The sequence below is a fragment of the Antechinus flavipes genome, chromosome 1 (genome assembly GCF_016432865.1).
Source record: "Antechinus flavipes isolate AdamAnt ecotype Samford, QLD, Australia chromosome 1, AdamAnt_v2, whole genome shotgun sequence".
In the NCBI taxonomy this organism is placed as follows: domain Eukaryota; kingdom Metazoa; phylum Chordata; class Mammalia; order Dasyuromorphia; family Dasyuridae; genus Antechinus; species Antechinus flavipes.
The window spans coordinates 283,611,843-283,637,742 of record NC_067398.1 but is presented as its reverse complement, the minus strand read 5'-3'; the positions used below and the strand labels follow the sequence as shown (position 1 = coordinate 283,637,742).

General features: G+C 32.9%; 1 protein-coding gene across 2 annotated transcripts in view; it reads right to left on the bottom strand.

Moving 5' to 3' along the window:
* Positions 1-589: 589 nt before the first annotated feature.
* Positions 590-25,900, bottom strand: part of CFAP95 (cilia and flagella associated protein 95) — a 73,904-nt gene continuing 48,593 nt past the window's right edge. Inside the window, exons 3-6 of one of the 2 annotated variants that reach the window (XM_051962010.1) lie at positions 22,004-22,122; positions 21,021-21,089; positions 15,643-15,700; positions 590-881 (exon numbers count right to left, since the gene is read on the bottom strand). In XM_051962010.1, coding sequence (XP_051817970.1) covers positions 696-881; positions 15,643-15,700; positions 21,021-21,089; positions 22,004-22,122 — 432 coding nt within the window. In that variant the 3' untranslated portion in view covers positions 590-695. Of the gene's footprint in view, positions 882-7,916; positions 7,992-15,642; positions 15,701-21,020; positions 21,090-22,003; positions 22,123-25,900 lie in introns of those variants that run through there. The other variant, XM_051962017.1, reaches the window with a different exon arrangement.

Sequence of the window (25,900 nt, the reverse complement as noted above, 5' to 3'; positions counted from 1 at the left end):
GTTCCCTCTAAATACAAAAGTATTTGGATAAGTGCTCTTGTCTCTTCTCATGAGGGGAAAAGAATTTACCAAACAAGGGGGAGGAGCTTCTCTGAATGCCAGAAAAAATAAAATATCAAGCTTGGATTCAAGGATCTGCTAAGCTCTATACTTCCTAAGTGTTCCTGGGCAAGTTGATTCATCTCTATATGACTTAGTTTCCTCATGTAAACTGAAAGAGCTGTACCCTTCTCAGCACTCTGGTGAAGCCTATTGGCTTCTAAGAATAATATTTTAAATGCATAAAATGAAATATTCAAGTTTGCAAAGGAAATCAATCCTATTAAAATGTAACTATCACACATATTTTAAAAACGCATTCATGCATACCAAGTTAAGAACTCCCACACCAGATTGTCTTTACATTTGGTCACACACACACACACACACACATACACACACACACACACACACAATTTATAAAATGATTTCTCTTAAATAAGTTCACATTTGTGGAACTCTTAGCAAACTTTAAACTACAATGTATATACTAGAAATGCTGATGATGATGTTTATCTATCTTAAAAGTCATATATTAGAAGAAAATCTATTGTATGAGTAAACATATTTATTAAAACATATAATAAACCATTAATTCTTTGTCTCTCGTCAGAAATGGAACTAAAGAAGTATCTTTGTACAGAAGATAAAGGGCATTATTTCAGAATAGGAGGAATAGGATTAACTGAGGGGAAGATTATTTGTTTTACGTTTGCATTGGAGTAAATCCCACTCTCATCCTGCCATGAATGGATACCTCTTCTTTTATAACCTTCAACATCAGTGAATTGAGAACAGCATTTTCTGTGAACTGTCGAGTAAATATCCTGGAGGGGCTGAAGCTATAGGAATAAGAGAAACAGTTTGAAGTGAACACAGGTCATTTGCCACATTATTATTCTTTAAGATATTGGTGTTATAGACAACAGTTCATTTCCAAATAATTAAAATATTGTATTTCCAGATAAAATTCTTGGCTAACAAATCTAGCTAGTAGATTCACTAATGCTTTTAAATGTGAAAAACTGATCTCATTCACAGTTATGAATATTATGCAAAGATAATTTTTTCATGTGGAATATTCTTAAACAATTTTAGAGTAAAAAAATGATTTTAAAATTTATGGCTAAAATTATATTGATTTAACCATTCTATGGAACAATTTGGAAATATGCCCAAAAGGCTATAAAAGTATGCATAACCTTTGATCAAGCAATACCACTACTAGATCTATATCCCAATGAAATAAAAAACAAAAAGGAAAAAAGATCTATGTGTATATATATAGATATATATAGTATACATAGATCTTTGTGTGTATATATATGTATATATTTGTATATGTACATATATATGTATGTATATACATAAGATCTTTCCTAGAAGCAAATAACTGGAATTTTTGAGATGTCCATTAATTGGGAAATGGCTAAACAAGTTATGGGATATAACTGTGATGAGATACTATTATTCTTGACCATTAGGAAAACAACCTCTATTTTTCAGAGTTTGTCAAACAAATCTTTAGAGAATCAGAGAATTTCAGAGTTGGATGAGATTTCAGGGGTTTTCATCTAGTCTGAACCTGAACAAAAATTCCTTCTCCAATTACTTAATGTGGTCATTAGAAGTAACTATGGCTGTTACGAAGTTTTTCCCTGAATATAATGAAAATATGTTTCTCTGAAGCTTCTGGCTCTGCTACAATCCACATTACTCCCAGTGTCAGGGAAGTGCCAAGTTTGGGTTGCCCCTCAATATATGAGGTTGCTTCATGTATTGATTTCCCTTCTATGATACAATTTTAGTTTCTTATCAGGGTTTCTTAAATTTTTTTCTACTACTGATTCTTTTTTGTCCAAGAAATTTTTATGCTGTGGCAAGCAGGATGCACTCAGAAAAACATGGAAAAAACTTTTATGAACTGATGCACAGTAAAAATTTTAAAAACAACAAGAAAAGAACATTGTATATAGTCCCAGCAATAATGTATGATGGTCAACTGTACTGATGATGATAATAATAATAATAATAATAATAATTTAGGAATACAATGATGTAAAACAATTCTGAAGGATTTAAGATAAAAAATCCTATCTACTTCCAAAGAAAGAACTGATAGAGCTTGTTAATGCAGTTTGAAGCATACTTTTTAAATTTTTCTTGAGGCTTTTTTTGGTCTTCCTTGAGGAGGAAGTCAAGGAAAAGGGAGAATTTAGAACTCAAAATTTGAAATAAAAGATAATTTTTACATGTAACTGGGGAAGAGTAAATTTTTTTTAAATTTATGACTAAGGATTAGAAGGAAAGCAGAAAACTGGGAAATTTTTTTTACAACTTTCTTTGATAAAAGTCTGATTTCTTAAATATGTTGAGAACTGAGTTAAATCTATAAAAATGTGAGCCATTTCCGATAAACAAGTTGTTTAAAATATTAACAAGCAGTTTTCAAAAGAAATTAAAACTGTCTACTCATATTTTTAAAATTAGTATCTTTAAAATACCATCAATTGGAGAAATAAAAATTAAAACAACTCTGAGGTACCAATTTACATCTATCACATTGGCTAACAAAACAGAAAAGGAAAATGACAAACGTTGAAGGAAATATGGAAAATTGGGCCAATAAAGCATTGTTCATAGAGGTGTGAAGTGATCTAACCATTTTGGATAGCAATTTGGAACTATGCCCAAAGAGGGATAAAACTGTACATACTCTTTGACCCAGCAATCTACTAGTTCTGTATGTTATACAGATCAAAGAAAAAGGAAAAGGATCTATATGTACAAAAATATTTCTAGCAGCACTTTTTGTGGTAGCAAAGAATTAAAAGCCGAGAAGATGCTCACCAATTGGGAAATGGCTGAACAAACTGAGATTTATGATTCTGATGGAATACTATTGTGCTATAAGAAATGACAAGCAAGAAGGGTTTCGGAAAAACCTGGACACATTAATATAAGACAATTCTGAAGGACTTCTGATAAAAAATGTTATCCACCACCAGAGAAAGAACTGATAAGAGGCTAAATGAAAAATCAAAGCATACTTTTTTTTTTGCTTTATTGATTTATTTATTTATTTTTGGTTGGTGAAATAAGGGGCTGGGAGGCTCACCTATGTTTTCTTTTATGAAAGAAATCTCTTGAGAAGTTTAGCAATCTGACTGAATTATAGTCTCATTTTTAAATTGCAGTTCACTACTTTATCTACTCACTTGATTGTTTTTTTATAGCATCATAGCAGATTGTATAAGAAGGGCTTTAAAATAACATCTAGTCTAGACCCCTTTCCTATAGGAAACTAAAGAATCTGGTCTAGCTTAGTTTATTACCTACAGCATGCAATTATATGTAAGAGAGAGAGAGAGACAGATAAAGGAAAGACAAAGACAAATATAGAAAAAGCTACAGAGAGAAACCAGTACAAAGTTTATTTGTATTACTTGGGGAGGTATACTTTTTTCTCCTACTCTAGGGAGTGGTTGACTGCACTGGCATTTCCATGAGAATGTTTAGAGATTTTAGAAGGTAGGAAGACATTTTTACATATGAATTTTATAGTGAACAAAAAACAGCCTAAATCTAATAAGAAGATATATGAAGCTAAATATTTAAGGAGTAAATAGTAAAAGCTAAGAGGCATAGGATAAAAGGATTCCTATTTTTGGCTGTGGGTTATTTTCTTGTGCCATCATTGTGGTACTGAGCTGAGTAGAACAAAATGTGGAGCTCCTGGTGCTCTTCCTCCTCTAACACCCTCCTCCCTGCTTCTACAGACCCCCCTCACACACAAACACACCTACACATACAACTTGCAATGTTGTGAAAGCAAGTGATGATGGGAGTTATGGTCAGTTCTAGTCTCCATTGAGGACCTCAAAGCCTTATCTAGATGTGAAATACTTGGTTTTTTTCATCATCATCATCATTACCACATCATCATTATCTTAATTTGCTAGCTGCATTTGCTTTTAGTTTGCTAGACACAGAGAAGGGAAAGCTCAGAAGAATTGGAGTTACCTAATAGCTTCCTCTATTCCTTGATTTCTATCACAATTTATTTAGCACATTATGTTCTTCTGCCCCAAGGATTTCAATTTTATGTTGCCTATGAGTTAAATAAATTAGAACTGAATTTGAAGTCTGTCCAATCCTATCCTCAGATTGGATAACAGGCTTTTTTATAATGCACATTAATTTGTGCCACACCCCTCATGTCTATTTATACCACAACCCCACTGATCTTTGGGCTAAAATTTTGGTGCATTAGCAACATATGTGTTGACTAAAATAATAATGATAATAGCACCTTGAGGATAGGGACTGGTTGGTTTTTTTTTCCTTTTCTTTTGTATCCCCCAATCTTAGCACAATGCCTGGCACATGGTCAGAACCTAATAAATCCTTGCTGATTGATTTATGTGGCATTTTAAGGTTTTCAAAGGCTTTCCATACATGAGTGTATTTCAGCTGAGAGACATAAGAAAAACACAATCATTATAGATTATATTGGGCAGTAAATAATTCATAAAAAAGATTCTTTGAATTCACATCAAGAAAGATAGGAAATATATGTTTAGGTATAGAGGTAAGAATGACCTAGGCAAGGAACAGATATAGACATAAATAGATTAATTTGGTTTGGGGTAAGAGATTGGAAAAATAGATGGAGTTGGAATGTTAGACTAAGGAAGTTGTCAGTGTAAAAATAAAAAAAAATTATTATTTATAAGAGATGATCAGATCACAGGATCATAGAATCACAAAACTAGAATTTGAAGGAGTCTTGGAGCCTGACTCCAACTCCATCATTTTAAAGATGAGGAAATGGAGGCAGAAGGAAGTTATGACTTTCCTAGGGATCTCATAACTATTCAGTGTCTCAGGTGGGATTTGAATCCAGGTCTTCCCAAGTCCTGTACTCTATCCACTAGTGTTTTATTAAAATTACATCACCAACAAAGTGAGAAGGTACTGGAGATATTAGGAGGTGATAGCTCGAATTATAGGATCGGGAGTCAGGATTATGAAATTTGGAACAAGGACAATGTAAAATAGAAAATACAATAGGCAGAGAAATAGCCTAGAACAGGATGAGTCTGTAATGTTGTTTAGTCTTTTTTCAGTCATGCCCAACTCTTCATAATCCCACTTAAGATATTGTTGGCAAAGATATTTGAATGATTTGCCATTTCTGTCTCCAGCTTATTTTACAGATAAAGAAATTGAGGCAAACAGAATTAAAGAATTTACTCAAAGTCATACAACTTGTACATGTCTGAGGCCAGATTTTAAATTCTTTCTTACTCCAGGCCTAGCACAGTGGATATACTGCACCATCTAGATAATAAGTGACCAAAATAAAAGACCAAAGAAATAAAGACTTCTTTACTAGAATGGAAACATTCATGTAGTGAAAGTTAAAGGTTAGAGACAAGTAGACAAGCTGGAATAAAGAACATACAGCAGGTCAAATACTACTTCATAGTTAGAAAAAGAGTAGGAAGAGGGAAGAGCAGAATTCAAAATAAGATAAATGACAAGACCGAATTTACAGCCAAAAAAAAAAAAATCTAGAGGGTAAGATCACTGGTGGACAGAGCAAGACCAGTGGTCAAAGTCTAAACAAATAGTCAAAATTCCTAAGGACTCATAATGAAAAAATGATATCTACCTCCAGAAAAAGAACCGATAGAGAATGAATGCAGATTGAAGTCTACTTTTTTCCTTTCTTCTTATTCTTGGTGTGAATTTTTTGTCTGTTCTTGTTGAGGTCTAGATTTGGGGTATCTAAATAAAATTAGGGTTTAGTTAAGGTCTAGTGGCAGGTTTGGGGTACAGGGAGTCAAGCAAAGCTCCCTTGCAGCCCCCTTGGATTCGGCGCAAGGATAAGAGGATAAATGGGGTCTAGTAGCGGCATGAGTTCCCAATAAAAGCATTTATTGGCCTGGAGAGCTAGATTGATAAAAGAGGTTTATTATTGTATAAGCAAAGTTAAAGTATAGGCAAAGGTAGAGATAAGGAGGGCACTGGACAGAGGGTCCAGTGGACAGAGGGTCCTCACATGGTAGCCATGTTTGGAATCTCTGCAAAGAGGGGTTCCCAGCATGGCCTTTTTATAATAGGAGACTTAGCTCAAGGGGCTTTTGGGTGTAGCTCCAAAGTTGGCTCAGATCCAGGTGGGGCTGGGAACAGGTCCATCTTCTATTGGAATTCAAAGGGACCAGGATTTGTGAGTTAAAGGGCAATTTACATTATTAACTAGGAGAGGGTGGGAATCTAGAAAGGAATCTTTCCCGCATCATTCTTTTTCCCAACATGGGAATGATGAAATATATTTTGCATGATTGGACATGCAAATCAAATTATTTCCCTTATCAAAAAGAGGGGAAGAAAGAATGAGGGAGAGAAACTTGTTTTTAGCATGAAATTGAGAATAAAATAAAGTTAAAATTAAATGTATTTTTTAAAGTAATAGCTATATGTTGACATATATATGAAAGCACAAATAAGACAGACTTTAGTAGCTGAGGTAGTTTTCCTGTTTGGCCATACATTTGACCTCAATCCTAGCTTAGGTAATGTGGGTTCTACAGGCAAAAATAAATAATAGAGTAGATATGAATGAAGGAAAGGGCCTTAATTGATTTATTATATCCTATACTATACATCTGGAATACATTGAAATACTTTATTTCATAGCCACAATAGGCACTTGTTGCCAACAAGTGAATACAATAATAAATGCTAAACCCTTCTGGGTGACCTCCCTGCCTCAAGTCTCTTCCAACTTTAGTCTGTCCTCTATTTAGGGGCCAAAATAATCTTCCTAAAAACAGGGTTGATCATGTCATGGCCCACATCAATAAACTCCAGGGGTTTCTCATTATCTCCAGGACAACCCATAAAATCCTCTATTTGACATGTAAAATCTTTCATAGCCTGATTCCTTCCTATGTTTCTTTACTCTTTTCTTGACAAATATACTGCAATTCAGAAACACTGAAGTCTACTTGCTATTCCTAGAACATGACACCATCTCCCAATTCTTTACTGCTTGTCCCATCAATCTTGGGAAGCTCTCTCTCCTCATTCCCACCTCTTGCCTGTCTTGGATTTTTTCAACAAAGCTCAAATCTGATTTTGGAACAATTTTCCCTTCTTGCTAGTGCTTACACTTAAAAATTAACTTCCATTTACACTGTATATTTCTTGTATGCACATAGTTAATTGTATGTTATCTCCCCATTAGAATCTGAGTTCACTAAGGGCAAAGACTATTTTTTCCTTGCTCTGTCTATCTGATAAATAGTAAGTATTTTAAAAATGTCTGCTGATTGGATGATCAATAGCAACATAATCATCTATGGAATATCCCTCAATATATATCAAACGTTAGGTCACTAATATCTGTATCCAAGTTTCAAGCCAATTTTTCTCTTCCTAATAATCTAGTCAAGGTAAGCTTTCCTAATTTTTTGTATGTTGCTTCCCAGGGCTACAGGTAGTACTCATGATAGGTTGAGACCAAACCAATTCCATGATAGAATGTTGAGGCTATTTTGCTTGAGGCAGAAAGGAAGGCCATAGCTGGAAAGTTCCCATGTACTTTAGAGCCAGAAGCATTGTGTGCTAAGTCAGAGTTTATGACTAATTTGTAGAATGCTGAACACAAAAAGCCCAGAAGAGGGTGCTGGGAGTTAAAGCAATGAAAAAAAAGGCGAGCAGAAAGGCATGCTCCAAGTTGAGCCTATGATATCAAGATAAACCACTAAATTATAAGTTAGAGTCAGATGTAGCTCAATTTTCCATGTTCAATTTCCTTTAGAAGTACTAATGTTTTTTTCTTTTCTATGAGTGAGGTGGGCACTTACCACTAGTTTCTATGCTTGCTGTCTAGAAAAATTTTTGAGCTGCAGTGGATGGACTTTTAGAATGACACATGGAAACTGAAAGTAGAATAGAAGAAAATTGTATAGATACACATTCTTGTCATAACTTTTTGATTATGTCCAATGAGCATAAAATATTCCTCCATCAAAAATGTATATAACATAAGTTTTCAAACCTGTCAAAGATCTATTTTAAATTGGTTCATCAGAAATTAAAATTAGATATAGCAGGAGAAGTTATGAGAATGCATTCTTATTTTGGATGCATTTTTATCAACTGTCCCAATAATGAATAAAATATGGTCAAGTGAAAAGCATTTTTTCCCAGATACCTGTATTCAAATTAACAAAAGGAAGTGCATAAGAAAAGATTAAATATATGATGGAAAGTTCATTGGCTCTGAAGCCAAAGTATCTGAGTTCAAATACTACTTCTACTATCAAAGACTGGCTTTTGCCCAGTGTTACCTTGGCAATATAATATATTTCTAGGAATTATTTCCGCATCTATAAAATGGGGGTATAATACTAGACTTGCTTTCCCATCTAGCTTTAAATCTGTGTCCTTAAGTGTTTGTTCAGTTAGGTATAATTCAAAGAATATAATGTAATATATTTCTCTCTAATTAAAGAATATGGTCAACTTTAAGATTTCATCACAAAAGAAAATTATGGTACAATTTTATGTGTCCCACTGTTTATGCACTCCTTTGAACATTAGGTCTTACTTTTGTATCAATAAAATAATGGCACATTGGTATATAATTCTCTGATAATGCTATACTAATACTAAAGAAACCTGCTTTTTGTTTTTGTTTTTGTTTGTTTGTTTTTGCGAAGTCAAGTTAGGAATTGTTAAGTGTCTGAGGTCACATTTGAACTCAGGTCCTCCTGATTTCAGGGCTGGTGCTCTATCTACTGCACCACTTAGCTACCCCAAGAAACCTGCTTTAAAAAAAAAATTGAGAGCAATGCTAGAGATTCTCACAGGATGGGCATCCTAAGTGAAAAGCTATAGATGCTTTAAATTTAAATTTAAGCATAAAAATCCCATTTAGTTCTGCACTTTTCAGGTCCTATCTTTGACCTGCTATTAGACATGGGGACAGAAAAATACAACTGAGGCTATATACTTCACCCTTAACTGATTCAAAACAAGGGCATTAGGGGAAGAGATAATATTTAAACGAAGTGTGGATTAAGCAGTCTGGGCAGATGATAGAATTCAAAGTAGGCCAGGGTTATGGGAAGAAATTAGTTAAGAAGGGGACAGATAGTCTGAAGACAAAATCATGCCAATTAATATAGAAGGGAGATTTAGGTTAGGATCCAAACAGCACCAGGAAGGGCCCAATGTCATAGATTTAAGGAAAGGCTCATGAAAGATAGATTGAAGCTAATTTTCTAGTTCTAAGGAATTCATCTGATTAATAAATCAATCCTAAGTGGATACCTAGAAGCAATGGCAATGATTGAAGAATTAGTAGTGCTATATTTTCCTCCCCTACGAGGAGAACAAATTACTACATGGTTGACCTCAGATCTGATCCCCTTTGGATAGCATAAAGACATACTGCATGAACTAAAAATTCTAGAATGAGATTCTACCTAGGATTAAGATGATTTAAAACAAAACCACCTTTTGAGGGAGGTATTTCCAGATTGCAAGGGCTTTCTACTTTAAGGCTGCCATATAAATAATCTGTATGTATCTTGTGTGTATATCTCTTTATATATATAAAAAGTCTCTTCTAATGAAATATATGTTCATTGAGGGCAGGGAGTATTTTTTTTCTTTGTATCGCTAGAATTTAGCATAATTTCTGGCATTGATGTGTTTAATAAATACTTGTAAATTAACTGATATCAGTCTGAAATTCTCAGATCAGCATCTGGCAGGGTTTCCAACAAAGACTTATCCTTTATTTCCTGGATAGTAGATTCAGATCAGTAGATCTGAATAGTAGATTCAAAGTAGATAGTAGATTCAAATATCCGAAGATCTTTGGACACTCCTATAAGTTTTCTTATTTTTATAGTTTGAAAAATATGAGGCAGAGTCACATTTGGAGGGGGGGGTTGAGTCTAGCTTGGATAAAAGATTATAGAGATCATTTTTCTCTCTCCCCTCAATTTTCTCCACAATTTTTATTCTTTCTGAGAGCTAGTAGCTTCCAAGATTCTCTTGCTTTTTCTGCCTAGACACTTCAAGGTTGTGCAGCAAGAATAACCCAAAAGGACTCAGGAATAGTATGTTTACTATTCTATTTTATTTTATCATGTCATTCCTGCAGCTAGTGGCCTCCCTGCCCAGTCAACAAGAATTTATTGAGCACCTACTATGTAAGGGAGATATAACAAAAGGCAAACTGTCCTTGTCCTCAGCAATATAATGAGGGATATTTCCATTCTCAGTATTAAATGTGGACACATATATTTTCTCCCATTCATGAACTTTAACTTTATTTATCTCCATTCTAATTCTGAATCACTATTAGAAGTTGTTTATTTAAGTTTCCTATGTAAAGTAGTTCTCTAATTGAACTAATTGCTATTTTGAACAATTATTTGTGTATTTGTCTTTGAGCTAAAATTTCCCCTATGTGAGTAATGTAAGATTTAGTTCTGTGTTTTCAATGGACACCTGAGACTGTGAACTATTGGGTATGATTTAACAAGAAAAAACTACAAAAGATGAAAAATCTTACAATGTATATAAAAGATGGAATCACTGTTAAAGAATGCAAGTATAAAATTAAAAAAGGAAAAAGTCTCTCTAATAGATCGCAGTGAGCATATTGCCCCAACAACCAACAAAAGAAAATGTTGCCCTCTATTTTCATACATATATTCTCCCTCCATAATCCAGTTTACCCCAGAGCAGAGATTGTAATAGGAAGGACCCTGACTCTTAAACTCTCATCTTGCCAAAAAGACAGACAAGTGCTAGGAAAGGTATGGGTAACCCTTCAAAAGTAGCAGTAACATGCTACTGATAAGTAGTCTTTTCCTAGTGGGAAGAAACAAAAGAGAGAAAAGATTAATGAATATAAGATCCTTGAAGACAATCTTTGAAGAGTATCTCATTTTTTCCCTTGTTATCTAAGTACCTAATGCAGTACCTGATCAATAGTATGTACTTTATGACTGTTTGTTGATGTGAATTAAATAGTGTTGGTGATTCTGGCAAGGTAGGGATTATAGTTCTTATGAGAGATGATTTGGTAGTGGCATTCAGAAATTATACTTGACTAACTCGGTTGATATAACAATCTGTCATAAAAAAAACTGTCTACTATTCTGTTGACAACTGCCTCTGATGACAGATTGAGCTCAAGTTTGATGAATTAGACTTACAGAAGGCTATATTTGCCTGTGCCTCAGCCCCCTCTCTGATGCACACTGTGCTCTGACTCTGGCAATAGCAGATTTAACCATGAAATAAGACAAAACATTGGAGTTGGAGCAGGATAATAAGAATCAATTCTCTTTTAATGTTTCTGCCTGTCTTCTATGGAGGCACAGCAGCTAGGGCCCAATATAACATCATTGAAAGAGTAGGTAGGAAAAAACAGGATTGTCACAGCTGAGCTGCTACAAGCTTTTCTGAGACTTATCCAACATCTACTTACCACTCTGTCCCCTTATACACTGAACTGAACTAACTCTACCAATCAGGAAATGACTTGAAAAAGGTACCCCAATAATTTAAATGCAACTTGTATAAAATAGACATAAATAACTATTATTCTCCTACTAGGGATAGACAGAACCCTTATCACACATCTTTTATATGCAATCTTATCCCTTAGGTCTTTTATCACATTCATTGCTAACAACTATTAGCAATGGACTTTGGGTTTCTAGTAATCTGTATACTCCTAACACTCGGAGTTGAAATAGTCATGTATAGGTAAAAGGAAAGAATGGACTCATTTTCCCATACATATTCATGTCTTCACAAATGCAGCTAATGTTCCACTCTAAATTACTATATTACAGTTATTGATTTGGACTAAAGGAAAGAATTAGCAAGTGTAGTCTCACAGATCATCTATCTCAAAAGTCAACTTCATTCTGATGAGCATTTTATTAAGTATCTAATACAAGCCAGATACTGTCCTGGGTGCTAAGAATACAAAGAGAAAAATGAAATGGTACTTGCTTCCCACGATTTTACATTCTGAGGGGAAACATGTACATAAATATATATATAAAGGGATTTCATGGAGAAACATTGACAAATGGGAGAGGGGGAATCAGAAAAGGCCTCATATAGTGGAACTTCAAGAGAAATAGAAATTTGGAGTCAAAGATGAAAAAGACCAACATAAAAGACCAGAATATTAAGCATAAGAGGCAAAGATCCAGAGGTGTGAGATGGAATATTGTATATAGTGAATAGCAAGATTTAGCTGGAGCTTAACGTGTAATAAAGAGTAAAATTAATTCAGTCTGAAAAGAGAGGTTGGAACCAGATTGTGACAGACTTTAAATGTCAAACAGAGGAATATATATATTTTATTCTAGAGGTAATTGGAAGTTAATTGTTGTCCTTTACTCTAAAAGAGGGCCAAAATGACATTAGAATCAAATTATAGTTTGTCTGACTATAACTGATCAAACCAATATGGATCCAAATGAATCCAATATGAGACCAAATGAATCATGTGAATATTTGGAGTGGATTCTTGAAATTTGCATATCTTTTATTTCTTTTGAGCTATTTCAGCTGAAAGCTACTGAAGCTTCTTAAACAGAAGAGGGATGTGGTCAGACCTGTGTTCTTTAGAAAATCAATATGTCAGTCACATGGAAGAGAAATTGAAAAGGGGAAAAACTGGAAAAGACTGAAGACAGGGATACTAATTTGAAGGCAATAAATCAGACTAGCAGTGATGAGAGAGAGAGATGAACTAGGAAAGTTCAGTGGTTGTTTAGTCCAACACATATCTGAAAAAATGCTTTCTAAAATTTTCCAGAAAAAAAATAGCCATTCGCTTGGCAAAGAAAACAGAACTAAGGTAAGAGTTTGAATAGTTCATCATCTTCTTCATCATCTATTCTCTTTATCCCATCTACGTTAAGCATCAGTAGTATCCTTTTTTTAATTCTAATTTTCTCCCAATATTGCTTTGAAAACACCCATAAAGACTTTTTTGATTATTTTCCTTAAAATTCTTTATTTTTCTCAGTTCATTCTGAGCATTCCTGACACATTATTATGCTATTACAGGTCTATAATATATTACGTATTGTAAAAGGAGGAAGGAAAAAATACATGATAAATTTATTACATATTTAAGAGGAATAGTAAGTTGTACATAATAGATTTGATGTTTCATGTACAATCAGCTTTTCCCCCCATTTTACTCTTCTATGGAAATGCTAATTTTTTCTAAGTTAAAACAAAATTCAAAAAATTATTTTTAAAAAGAGTCTATGGGATCCAGATCTAAATCTTCCATATGATAATTATTGTATATTGTATAATCCTGGACAAGTAATTTAACTTTTAGAAATCCCAGTTTACTCATCTATAAAATGAAGATAATATTAATAGCAATGACTACACAGAATTGATATAAAGTTCAAAGAAGTTGACATATATAAACTGTACTTTGTAAAATTTAAAGTTCTCTCTCTCTCTGTCTCTCTAATTCACTCCTCTCAAAGTTCTGAAATCAAGTTGCCACTTTCCCTAAGCTGCCCCTTATTTTTATACCAGTATCCAACCCATCTTTGTTGGTCAGAATTGGATCCAGTATAGTGGGTTTTCTCATTGCCTTCTCCAGCTATGAACTACTCCAACCATTCTGGAAAATAATTCAGAAATATGACCCTGAAGCTATAAAACTATGTTTACCTTTTGACATATGAACAATGTTATTAGGTCTATATACTAAAGAGATCCAAGAAAGAGTAAAAAAAGAACAGTAAGTACAAAAATACTTATAACAACTCTTTTTATAATGATAAAGAATCAGTAACTGAAGAGATGCTCATCAATTTGAGGAATGGCTGAGTAAGTTATGGTATATGATGAAGGAGATGGTTTCAGAAAAACCTGGGAAATTTTAAATGAATCGATAAAGAGAGCAGAACCAGGAGAACAAGTTATATTTAAAAACTGTTTTAAAGATAATCAACTCTGAAAGACATAGTGAGCCTGATCAGTCACAGTTCCAAAGAACTCATGGTGAAACATGCTATTTACCTCCATATAGAGAACTGATTAACTCATTGTAGACCAAAATGTGTTTTTTTTTTTTCTCTTTTTTTTTCTTGAGTTAATTTGGTGTTTTTTACATAGTTAATACAGAAAGTTGTTTTGCATGGATATACATTTTTGTAATGGGTTTTGTTTTTCTTGCTATCTCAATGAGTACTAGAGGGAGTGAGGAAGGGAGAGAATTTGGAACTCAAAATAAAATTGAATTTTAAAAGGAGATAGAATACAAAATCATTAGCTCTTTCTTTTAGAAGACAGAGATTCCAGCAGCTCATACTCATATGGCTTTGACTGTTAAATGAAACTAGAGGAAATCATATAACCAACCACTGTAAATTTATAGTAACACAATTCTTTTACCCCCCTTCAAATTGATTCTCTACTCCATTCCCTAGAGATTCTTCCAAAACTTCTCCATTCCAGCTTTTTATATCTTCTCTCCACTAAGACGCTAGACCCAACTCCCCTAAATACTTGGTCCTTTCACACTCTAAATGGTTTAACTCCAGGGAGAAGATCAGTTTTTAATAAAATGCTAGGGATAAAATTATGAGCAGCAAATGTCTCCATGTCTTGTTAGAGTAACAAACTCACTGGGAGCTCCCTCTGGTGTTCACCTATCGCTGGTTGAAATCTCTCTTGTCTGAGTAATATGTCATACTTTTTGCCAATCAGAATAAATTTTGCCTAAATCCTAAAAGCAGCCATGATTATCTAAATCCTGATCTGCCTAATCAAACCTTAAGTCACCAGCCTTGGACCTTCACACTACTTGTGTAATCTCTACTTCTCAGCTGAGCTTGCTATTATCCCAATCATTACAAGGTAGTTTATGACACAAAGAGATAAAGTGCCAGGGGATTGAGCTTAATATATAATACTTAAATACTATTAAAACTTATCTATCCTGTATCACACCCTTCCTTTAAAGGTCATGAGAATGAGAAGCATCATTGTTCCTGTTGTAAGTTGAAATAACAAATACTGAATACTTTCCATAATATTTATTTTCAAAAATACAAAAGTATATTCAAGCATTAAGATAGTCTTTAAAATTCACATTTGTCCAAAATATATACATACATATATAGATAGATATATGTATATATCTATAACTATATATATCACCTTTCTTTTTTGATGTAGTACAAATGTATAATAGCAAAGATGAAAAGAAATCTTAAAAAAATGTCTTTACCATTAAATGTTAAGTTCTGAACAGCAGTAAAACAAAAAAGAAAGTGGTTAGTACATTTAAAATTAGATTTTTTTCTCCCCTTGCAATCTACAAATTACTCAAAATTGTAACATTACTAATAACTTCCACAGACATGTTGCTAATAGCTCTATGTAAATATTTTTCTAGCAGATTCTTCTTACCTTCAAATCTTGATTATTTGTTCTAGACAGGAAAATATATTTTATATATATATATGTACATAGCCATTTAATGGAGCTCTTTTCTCTCATACTTACAACTTTCAAGTAATCGTAGGGAGGAACATAGTCTTCACGATATGTTGTCATATATTCCCTACAAAGTATAAACCAATATTCATGAAAAGACACAATACACAAAAAATAGATTTTTTTCATTTTGTTTTAATGTCATTTTGAGATGAGCTCATTAAACTATGACTGCACAAATTATGCTCTCCAAGACTGAAAAGGCAAAGAATGATTGCTGATCTGCAATGGTTGATTTTTCTCAATAAGAGTTCCCTAAACCAATGATACGATAGCAACAGCAGCAGCAGCCATAAAAACAGCAGCAGCAGCAGCAGCAGCCATAAAAACACCAGCAGTAGCAGCAGCAGTACCAAGGGCTGGCAATGAACAAAACTATGAAATAGGAATAATTTATCTTAATTTCTATTTCCCCAATAAGAATCTCCTATACTGCACAAATCTACTTATTCTACCCCTATACTGAGGCCCTTATTATAGTTCAAATAGGAACTTAATTAAGAACCCACTTTATTACCGATAGCATGCACATTCAAGCTTTTGCTGCTCCCAAGGTTGAAATTCCATCCATTCCAAGGTTTTGATATCTTTTTCTCTATTAAAACTTATCTATCCTGTGTCACACCCTTCCACATTCACTTTCTAATATCCAGTTAATTGGCTTAATAAATCATCTGTGCTCATGTAACACTTCAATACTTTTGGATAGGAGGAGTTGGTATCTCTATATCTGTGTCTCAGTTTATATGTTAAAATGAAGGAAATAGTACATGCTCTATTTCACTCACACCATTGTGAGGATAAGAAAATATAATGTATATGGAGGAACTTTGAATACCCTAAAGTGTTCTGAAAATATAAACTGGTATTTATATCTGTATTCAATAGCTAATAACTGTGGAACATATTCAGATTTGCAAAGTGTTTTCCATATATGATCTCATGTCCTTGTGATAACCTTGTGAATTAGTTATTACAAATATTATTAGTGCCATTTTAGAGAGGAAGAAACTAAGGCTCAAGAAATCTATGATTTGCCTATTTCCCATAGCTAATTACAGGTTGAATTGAAATTTGAAACAGAGATTCCAGCAAGTCCAATTCTAGTGTTCTTTTTGCTCTCCTAATACTTAGAAGTCATCATGATAGAGTAACAGGGGAAGAGAAAACAAAAGTATACTGGCCAAATGAGACTGACTATATCACAGATAATGATCTCTTCAAACTATCAGAAAGACTGATTGATGTGAGGTATAGGTGCTTTGATGATATTTTAGCTATAAATGCCAACTAGATATCATTGTATGATATTGAAAAGGTAATGGCATAGAAATCTTCAGTCCTAGAAAGTTCTCATTCTTACACAGTCTCCTCAGTATCATAAGCATATTATAATATTATCTGATGTGATTCACTGAGACATAAAATACATGAGATGGGAAGCTCTCAAGAATATTATTTCAGTATTACAATATCAAAGATACCAATGAAGAAAAGAACAGGGTGCTGCCTAAGTAGACTCATATGAATATACAAGAATTCAATGACCAACTTAAACTTTAATGACATGTAACAAATCCTTCATCAGTACTTATTAGCTGTAGTCATCTGTAATATGGAAATAGTGAAACCTGCACTATTTATCTTCACAAAAATGTGAGGAATGCCATTTGAAAATTTTAAAGTATTCTATGTGTCATTTTTTTCTATCATCCTCATCATTGATCTAGATAGATGATGATAATAACAGAGTATGGTGAGAAGGCAGAACTACTCAGCTTTTACTTTGCTTTTTTTTTTTTTTTTTGCTATTTTAATAAAGAAAATGAACTCTAGACTAGAAAAGATAGAACAAAAATGGTTTGTCAGGGAGCTGTAAAAGGATAAGTGAAGAAGTGACAAGAGAGCCTCTAATACCCTAGACAAATTCAAGGTATCAATCCAGGAGGCATTACATCCTTGGCTACCGAAGTAATTGATTGATGGATGTGATTGTTGAGCTAGTCAGTAATCATTAAATAATTAGAAGTGCCAGAAAATTGGAAATGGAAAAACATCTCAGTTTTCAAGAAAGCAAAAAAATAAAAGTTTGATTTCAAATCCTAGTAAAGATCTGGAATACACTATTCCAGGGAAGATACACAAGCTTTTAGAAAAGTCAGTGGGTCAACATTGACTGCTTCATCCAAATTGAACTAATTTTACTACTCACATTTCAATAAAGCACTTATAAGGGGTTCATGTTATCTTTATGGAGAGGGATAATATTACAAATAGGACTTTTCAGAACCATTTGAATGAATCGATCCAAAGAATGAATATTGTTATTTTTAATTATAGGTACATATTAAATTTAGAGGCAAATCTCCAATGGAGTACCCAAAGTTTTAAACCACGGGCTGAAAAGTGAGTAACTCAATTTCTTTCTCTCCTTATTTTAATGTTGAATTTCAATCTATACTAGGAACCCAATACCTAGTAACATACAAAGTATATGTGTTAATATTTACAAGGTATATGTGTTAATACTTCTGACTGTTAATGGCATTTTTTATTTCTTGGCATCCATTTCTTTGAAATGAAAAGGATGACATTGTTTACAAAACATTTCTGAAAATGGTTCTATATTTTTTCTATTATTTGGTAAAGATATTATAGTTGCATATTTGGAGGAAGGCACAAGTGATATAAGTTGAAGATATGCAAATTATCCAAAGCTAGATGACTAGATGAGAAAGCAGTGTTCAAATATAATAGAATAAAATTTAATGCAAAGAGTTCTTGGGTTCAAAACATTTCTTTTACAAGTACAGAGTGCCATAGACATATCTGGATTAGGGTTACATGGAAAAGATCTAAACTGCCAATGAGTCATCAGCATACCAATATTTAAGTGATTATATAATCATACACTACATAGTTTATAGGTTATATAATAACTGTCCTCAGTATTCTGTCCTGCTTGGATCGCATTTGAAGTATTGCATTCAGTTGCCATTTTAGAAAGAACATTACCAATCAAACTGCACTGTGTCCAAAGAAAAGTGAGCCAGACAAGAGACATACACATAAGGATCAGTTCCAAACGTCATTTACTGTAACAATCCAGATGTATTTTTCCAACTATAGGATGCACTGAAAGTATCTACAAAAGTCCTCTATAAAAGTGTAAAATACTAGCAACTACATTCTATTATGTAAATGACAAAAACTACTACTTTGAGATAAATCATGAATGTATGGTTCAAACAACCAAAAAACCCAGGTCTCTGATTATAAAAAAATTTCATTAAAACATTTTTCCTTTATGAATTTTTGAAGTCTTTTTACATGGAAATGAAACAATTGTCTTCATAGAAATGGCCCCAAATTAGTAAATCCAAGGTTATTGTAGTAAAAAAAAGAAACATTAACAAGTGTAATTGTGACTAATTTAACGTTTTCTGAAATTTAAATTAAATGTTCTCTGATAAAGGTCTCCATTATGACAATGTTATACATTTATACTGTTTCATCAGAAGAGTTAATGTGAGGATTAAAATCACATTATAATTACAGTTTTCCTGAATAACTGGAAACACATTATTCTAGTCCAAAAAACAAACTCATTTTTATTCATTGCCTTTTTCCTATAGACATTTAGTTTTAGCTGCTTTATAGCTGACAAGAAAAAAAAGAGCAGTTAATAATCAAGAGAAAATATTCTAAAATAGTATATTTTGGTAAAATTTCCAAAATGGTATACTATGTGTATTCTCATTAAAACAGAGTATTTATGTTTTTAATACCTTGTTTACATTGATGAATTAAGTAAAGAAAACAAATAGTTCTAACCAACCATTTAAATTAATGTCTTATTTCCTAATGGATCATATATTCTCCATATTCATGCAACAAGATGGAATAAGAAAGAACTTTTATAACTATGTGCTTTTAATTGCTTTACCAAATATAAAAATGAATGATACCACTTAGCCATTATCTGAAATATTTTTACACTAGAGTTATAGACACAATCACAGAATTTCAGAGCAGAAAGGGAGTTCACAGGTTATCTAATTCAACCCATATTCACTGTAACATACCTAAAAAGTAATTATTTCAATTCTTCTTAAAATTATGTGGTTTAGGGGACCTGAAGAAAACAGCCTGTTCTATTTTTAAGTAATGTTTAGGAACTTATTTTTTTCCCCAACATCAATTTTCCATTTGACAATGTCTACCCTTCTGAAACTAAAGAGAAAAAAGTTAATCCTAAATGACAGACCTTCAAATATTTGAAGATAGCTATCATGTCTCCAGTGAGACTCCTTTTGTTCTAAATAAATGCCCCCAATTCCTTCAGGTAATCCTTATCTGACTATAGGACATCCAAGGGGAAATGAAATTATTCTAGAATATCAATTGGAGATTAAAAAAAAACTGGTATGGTTTTTGATTCATATCTGAAGGCATCATGAATTATTTCTTAGTGATTTAATTTGGCTTATTTGGGCTCTGAATGGCACAATCAGAACTGTACTTGAAAAAAATATATTAATTTAGTCAATGTGTCATTATGTAATAATTGTCATATAACTATGTTAGGACAGGTATCATATTTATGAAAGGGCAGCTAGATTGTGTAATGGATCAAACACTCAGTTTGTGTTCAGGAAAACTCATCCCTATGAGTTCAAATCCAGCCTTAAATATTTATTAGTAAGTTTGCTCTTTAATAACTCACAAATCCATAAAGTACTTAAACAGTGCTTCACTCAAAAATAGTGCTTTACATAACACAGATGTTATTACCTTCCTTTTATAGATATGGAAACTAATGAAAGATTAACTGCCTTGTTATTGATCTCTCAATAAATATGAGATAAAGTCTCAGTCAGATCAACTTTAGATTCCCTGCTTAGTTCACAGATCCCTACTGTCCTTAAAGTAAAAACTTTAGCTAATAATGCATGTTTATGATGGACTTTCATAATGTACAAACTGCTCTGGGTACCTTAATTTCTGATGTATTTCATTTTCTTCTACATATCCTTCATTATGGATTTTTTAAAAACTTCATTTGGACTACACTCATTAAATTAGATTGTCTCTATACCTTTAATCACCAAAGGTACATTATTTTCACAATTTATTTCCATTAAAATGGGGGGAAACATTGATTTAGTCAATGTATTTCATGTATTATTAACAATATTAGACAAGGTGTCATTTATTTATGGATAAAGTAGCATTATATTAAAGAACATAAAACTGACAGATATACAAATAGTACTTGAAAATTTTCTACATTCTTTGACCCATTGTACATAATTCAAAAATCAAATATCCTTGGCTCATTACATGACATTTTCTATTATTGGTGGTATTTTTAGTAAATTACTAACATTTTACGGCGATCTTGTGGGTGTCGGGGAAAGAGAGCTCCAAAACCTTGTCTAGGCAATCCAAGATCCCTGAAACACAAAATGACAGTTTCCAGAAAACAAGTCAGCCTGACACTTTTAAAATTCAAAACATCAAAAACTCAATTGAAGGATAATTTCAAAAGCTATTTTTAAATAACTAGTTTGGAGGGGAAAAAATTATATATTCCTAGAGAGGAAAATAAAGCAATTAAGTGGTGCAGTGGATAGAACACTGGGCATGGAGTCAGGACAATCTGAATCCAAATCTGCCCTCAGACACTTACTAGCTGTTTGACCCTGGGCTAGTCTGTTTGCCTTAGTTCCTCCTGTAAAAAGAGCTGGAGAAGAAAATGGCAAATCATTCCAGAATCTTTGCTAAAAAAAACAAAAACAAAAAACCTAAATTGGTCACTCTTTGTGACCAATAATTGACCATAACTGAAATGAATAACAGAAAGGAAAAGTTTCATACTCAAACAGTTTGCAAAGTCCTCTTGATTCTGGCTACATTATGCCTCTCATATTTATCCCTTCTAATATGTTTGTCATGTATTATAGTTATCTATGTGCTGTGTCTCCTTAAGTAAACTATAAAGTCTATGAGGGATAGGTCCTCATATTAACTAAATGTGTTTCTCTCTGCAAAGACATAGTGCCCTGTACTCAGTAGACATTCGATATATTCTGTTTTTATTGTTGTTTTGAAGATGTCATGCAAATTGGTGTGATATTTACATATTATGTGCCATAAACATAACATTTTTCTATTATTTCCTTTTCACCTCCACTCAAAAATTCTCTTCTGATGTTTCATTATGGTTTGAATTGTATATCTTCCTCCATTGTTGAAATCACAAGTGTGTACAAAAGAAAAGTCTTGAATATGGGTTTACTGACCTCTTGAATAAGACCTACTTTTAAAATCCATAATCTATGCAAATAAGTACAAATGTTAAAAATACCGTTCAACAATCCCAGAGTCAAATGTATCATTATTCAGCAGGAGCAAACTGCGTCTTTCCACAAATTCTTTGTTTACATGACATTGCTCCATCTGTTCATGTGTTTCTGATTTCCAAGGCTGGAAAAACAAAAGTTATCCATAAGAAAAATAAATGATCTAACAACAGTGTCATTAAACATTTCTATTAAAGTATGCACTACACTTATTTCTTTGTAACAGAAAATATCCTCTGACAACCCTGAAACTATTTAATTTATATCCAATGTATGGCTGAGAAAAGAGAAAAACAAATTTATTTTTAATAACAATAGAAAATGTTATTTTAATTACATTGAAAAATTGTGTGGTTTTTTTTGCCAGTTTTCTTTTCTTTTTCTTTTCTCAAAAGGAAATTAAATTTTGTTCATTCATTTTACTTATTTATGAATAGCAAAGTTGAAGAAGATGACCCTTAGAACTCAATACTGGCCCCCTAAAAGGTCCTAGAAAAACCATAATCCTGAGATATACATATATGTAATACAGAACCCTACCCTCCATCTCCAAGGACACTTCCCCAAATCTTAAGAACTAGACATAGCTTTGAGCCACTGGATGAACACCTGTATGCTCACTATTGTCAATGTTTCTGACTAAAAAAGAAGGTATCTACTTATATTTTTTGCTATCAAAAAAGCTATCAGAGTTAAATTACTTGCCCAGGATCACAGTAAAATTGCAAGACCCCTTTGCTCAAGACCAGGCAATATTCAGCATTTATGGCTCCACTGGAGTTCAATCTCCCCTGCCTTAGGCATTCTCTTGGATTCTGTCCTTGGTTCTGTGACATCATTTTCTTATATCTCAGTTCTTTGTATTCAATTCTAAAGGCTAGAACTATGAGGTTTTCTTTAAGCTTTAGCTCCCTTAGATCTGATACTTCTTGAAGTCTAGGTTTTCTGATCCTTCTTCTCAGCTTATATAGCCTTTTTCACCTCTAGCTGTCCAGATACTGACTATCTGAATATTTACGCTAATATTAGTGGATATAGTATTAGGCTTTTTATTCAACTCTCAAATAGGAAAAGAAAACACCCTCTTGAAAAAATTTACCAGCTGGTATTTTCAGATAGCAGATTGTCCCAAAAATTAAAGTTAAGTGTGTATTGATACTCAACATTAGCAAACTATTTGTTCAAGTTACTTTGAAAAGGGAAAATACAAATATAAAATGCAGATAAGATGGATTTCATTTTGATTAATCACAGCCACATAGAAGCATTGGTGACTGCTATCTTCCTGTCATAGGAATCATATTTCAGAAAAGTACCATTCCTATTTAGAAAAGTCCTCTTCAATGAGGAAAAACTAGATATCTCTAAACAAAATAAAAGTACAACCAAATTTTACTTTTGAAAGATGCTCACAAGAAAAATTATCTCAGAGAAAGTAAGTCAACTTGAAGAAATAAATGTCAAAAAATTTCAACATGATGAATAAGTATTATATTGTAAAAGAGACTGAAGTGTAGTCATCAAAAAGAATAAAAACCACTAAATTCAAAATGTATCTTTTTCAAGAATCTTCAGAGCAATTTAATAAGATAAAATAAAGGATATATGACATTTCTAGAGACAGAATTGAAATCAATTGAAAAGAAAAGATCAGCAAATAAAAACAAGACATTAAAGAAAATTCAGAAGAGAAAAGGAGAGAAGAAAGAGCTATTCCACAGTCCAGAAGAAGAGAAGTCCTAAAGGATAAAACCTCTGGCCCAAATGTGTGTTCCATGGAGATAAGAACTCAGGCAATCCTTGATTTGGTTCCATTCCAGTCCATGCCCACATCCTCAAAAAAACCAAAAACAAAACAAAACAAAATAAAAACCAACTCCCCAGCACTCTTTAAAAATACATAGGTAGAGAAATAAATATCAGGTTAGATCTAGATTTCAGATATAGCTTCAGATACTTACCAGTTGTTATGTTAGCCTATACAAACCACTTAACCTCTGTCCTCTTCAGGTATTAAATAGAGATAACAGTAGTCTCCAAGGGTTGTTTTGAGGATAAAATGAGAATGAATATTTGCAAAATATTTTGCAACTCTTAAAGTGATATACAAATGCTAGTTATTAATTATTTTTACTTATCCTCAAAACTGAGGAGAAATAATCAAAACATTGACAAAAAAGTATGTGTCCATAGCTATCAAACAATACAGTCTAAATTCTCAAAAGAATTGCAAATTAGAAATGACCACATGAAACATACTTCAAATTGTTAATTGAGAGAGAAACACAAAGTAAAACACATTTGAGATTCTGTCTCACAAGACAAAGTTGTTGGAGGTACTGTAGTAAAATAGTAACAGAGATTTATTGCTAAAAGAGTTGTGAAATGGCCCAGCATTTCTGGATTTTGGAATTATGTAACAAAAGTGATTGAATCATTCATATCATTTGATTCAGATGTCCTATTATGATTATTCCCCTAAGAATTAAAAGATAGAAACAGAGTGAATATACACCAAAATATTCATAGCAGCACTTTGTGGTAGCAAAGAACTGCAAGGCCCATAGATTGAGAATAATTTTAAAGATTATTTACACATTCAGAGATGAATAGACGATAGATCTAGAGTTGCAAAAGATCTCAGAAACTATCTAGTTCAAAATTTTCTATTTACAAATGAGAAAACTGAAGCTAAAGATGGCTAAGCTATCTGTCCAAAGTACCATAAGCAAGAAACATGAGAGCCACGTTCCTTAATTCTCTAAAGCCAATGGTCTTTCTATCATGTTATGAATGCAATGAAACATTATAGTGCAGCAAGCAATCACAAATATGAAGAATTCAGAAAAACATGGTAAGACGTGAAATGATTGTAAAACAAAATAAGTGGAACCAAGAATATACATAATGCAGCACAGTAAATGAAAAAGTCACTAAAAGAAATCAAAATTCTGAGTATGGGAAAACCAATAAAGGACCAAGAGAACAAAAATCAAATATATCTCTTCTTTCTCATGGCAGAAAGTTGGAAGATTACTACAGCAGAATTGTGCCTATCTTGTCAAATGCAGAAAAAGTTCAAGATGTTTTTGCTCAAATGTTTTTCTTTATCATAGAGGAGAGTTCACTTTAGAGGATAAAGGGATTTGAAATTACAAAAAAGACAAAAAAAATCAACAATTAAAAAAAAAATCTGTGACCTCTATGCTCCCTCCTCCCGTTACTGGCAAGATCATAGGGAGAGTAGAGCCTAACTCACCCATCCCTAAGTTGAACAAAAGGTTTCCTCCTAGCAGAACATCTTCAATTCACACCAAGGCCATTTTCACTGCTTCTACCCCAGAAAAGAAAAATTGAGAGTAAATGCAAGAAAATCTATGACTCAGTAAAGAACATCTGTAGTAAAGCTCAAATTGAACCATTAATATCAGGCTGGAAGACATTCCCATGGAGAAATCAAACTGGAAAATATGCATATTAAAATAAGTTAAAGCAAAAGTTGAAAGCAGTTTTTAAAAACAATAAAAGGGAAAGCAATAACTAGAGGAGCTGCAAAACACTATCTGAGATCTAAAAACGGCTATCAATGTGGCAAATAATAGAATAACTGAAAAAAAGTTAAGAAATATGCAGTGCAAAAGAAGAGATTTGGAAGACATACTAATCTATCTATCTAATATATATATATAAAAAATGGATATATCATTATTTGCCTTCTCAGTTGGGTGAGGGAAAGAATTTGGAAAGCTAAATAAATAAGAGAATGAATAAATAAATAATAGATTTGTTGATTATGAAAAAGTATCTGATTGATTGGCTAAGATGACAGGAAAAAATAAGGATGAATGTTGGAGGGGATGCGGAAAACTGGGACACTAATGCATTGTTGGTGGAGTTGTGAA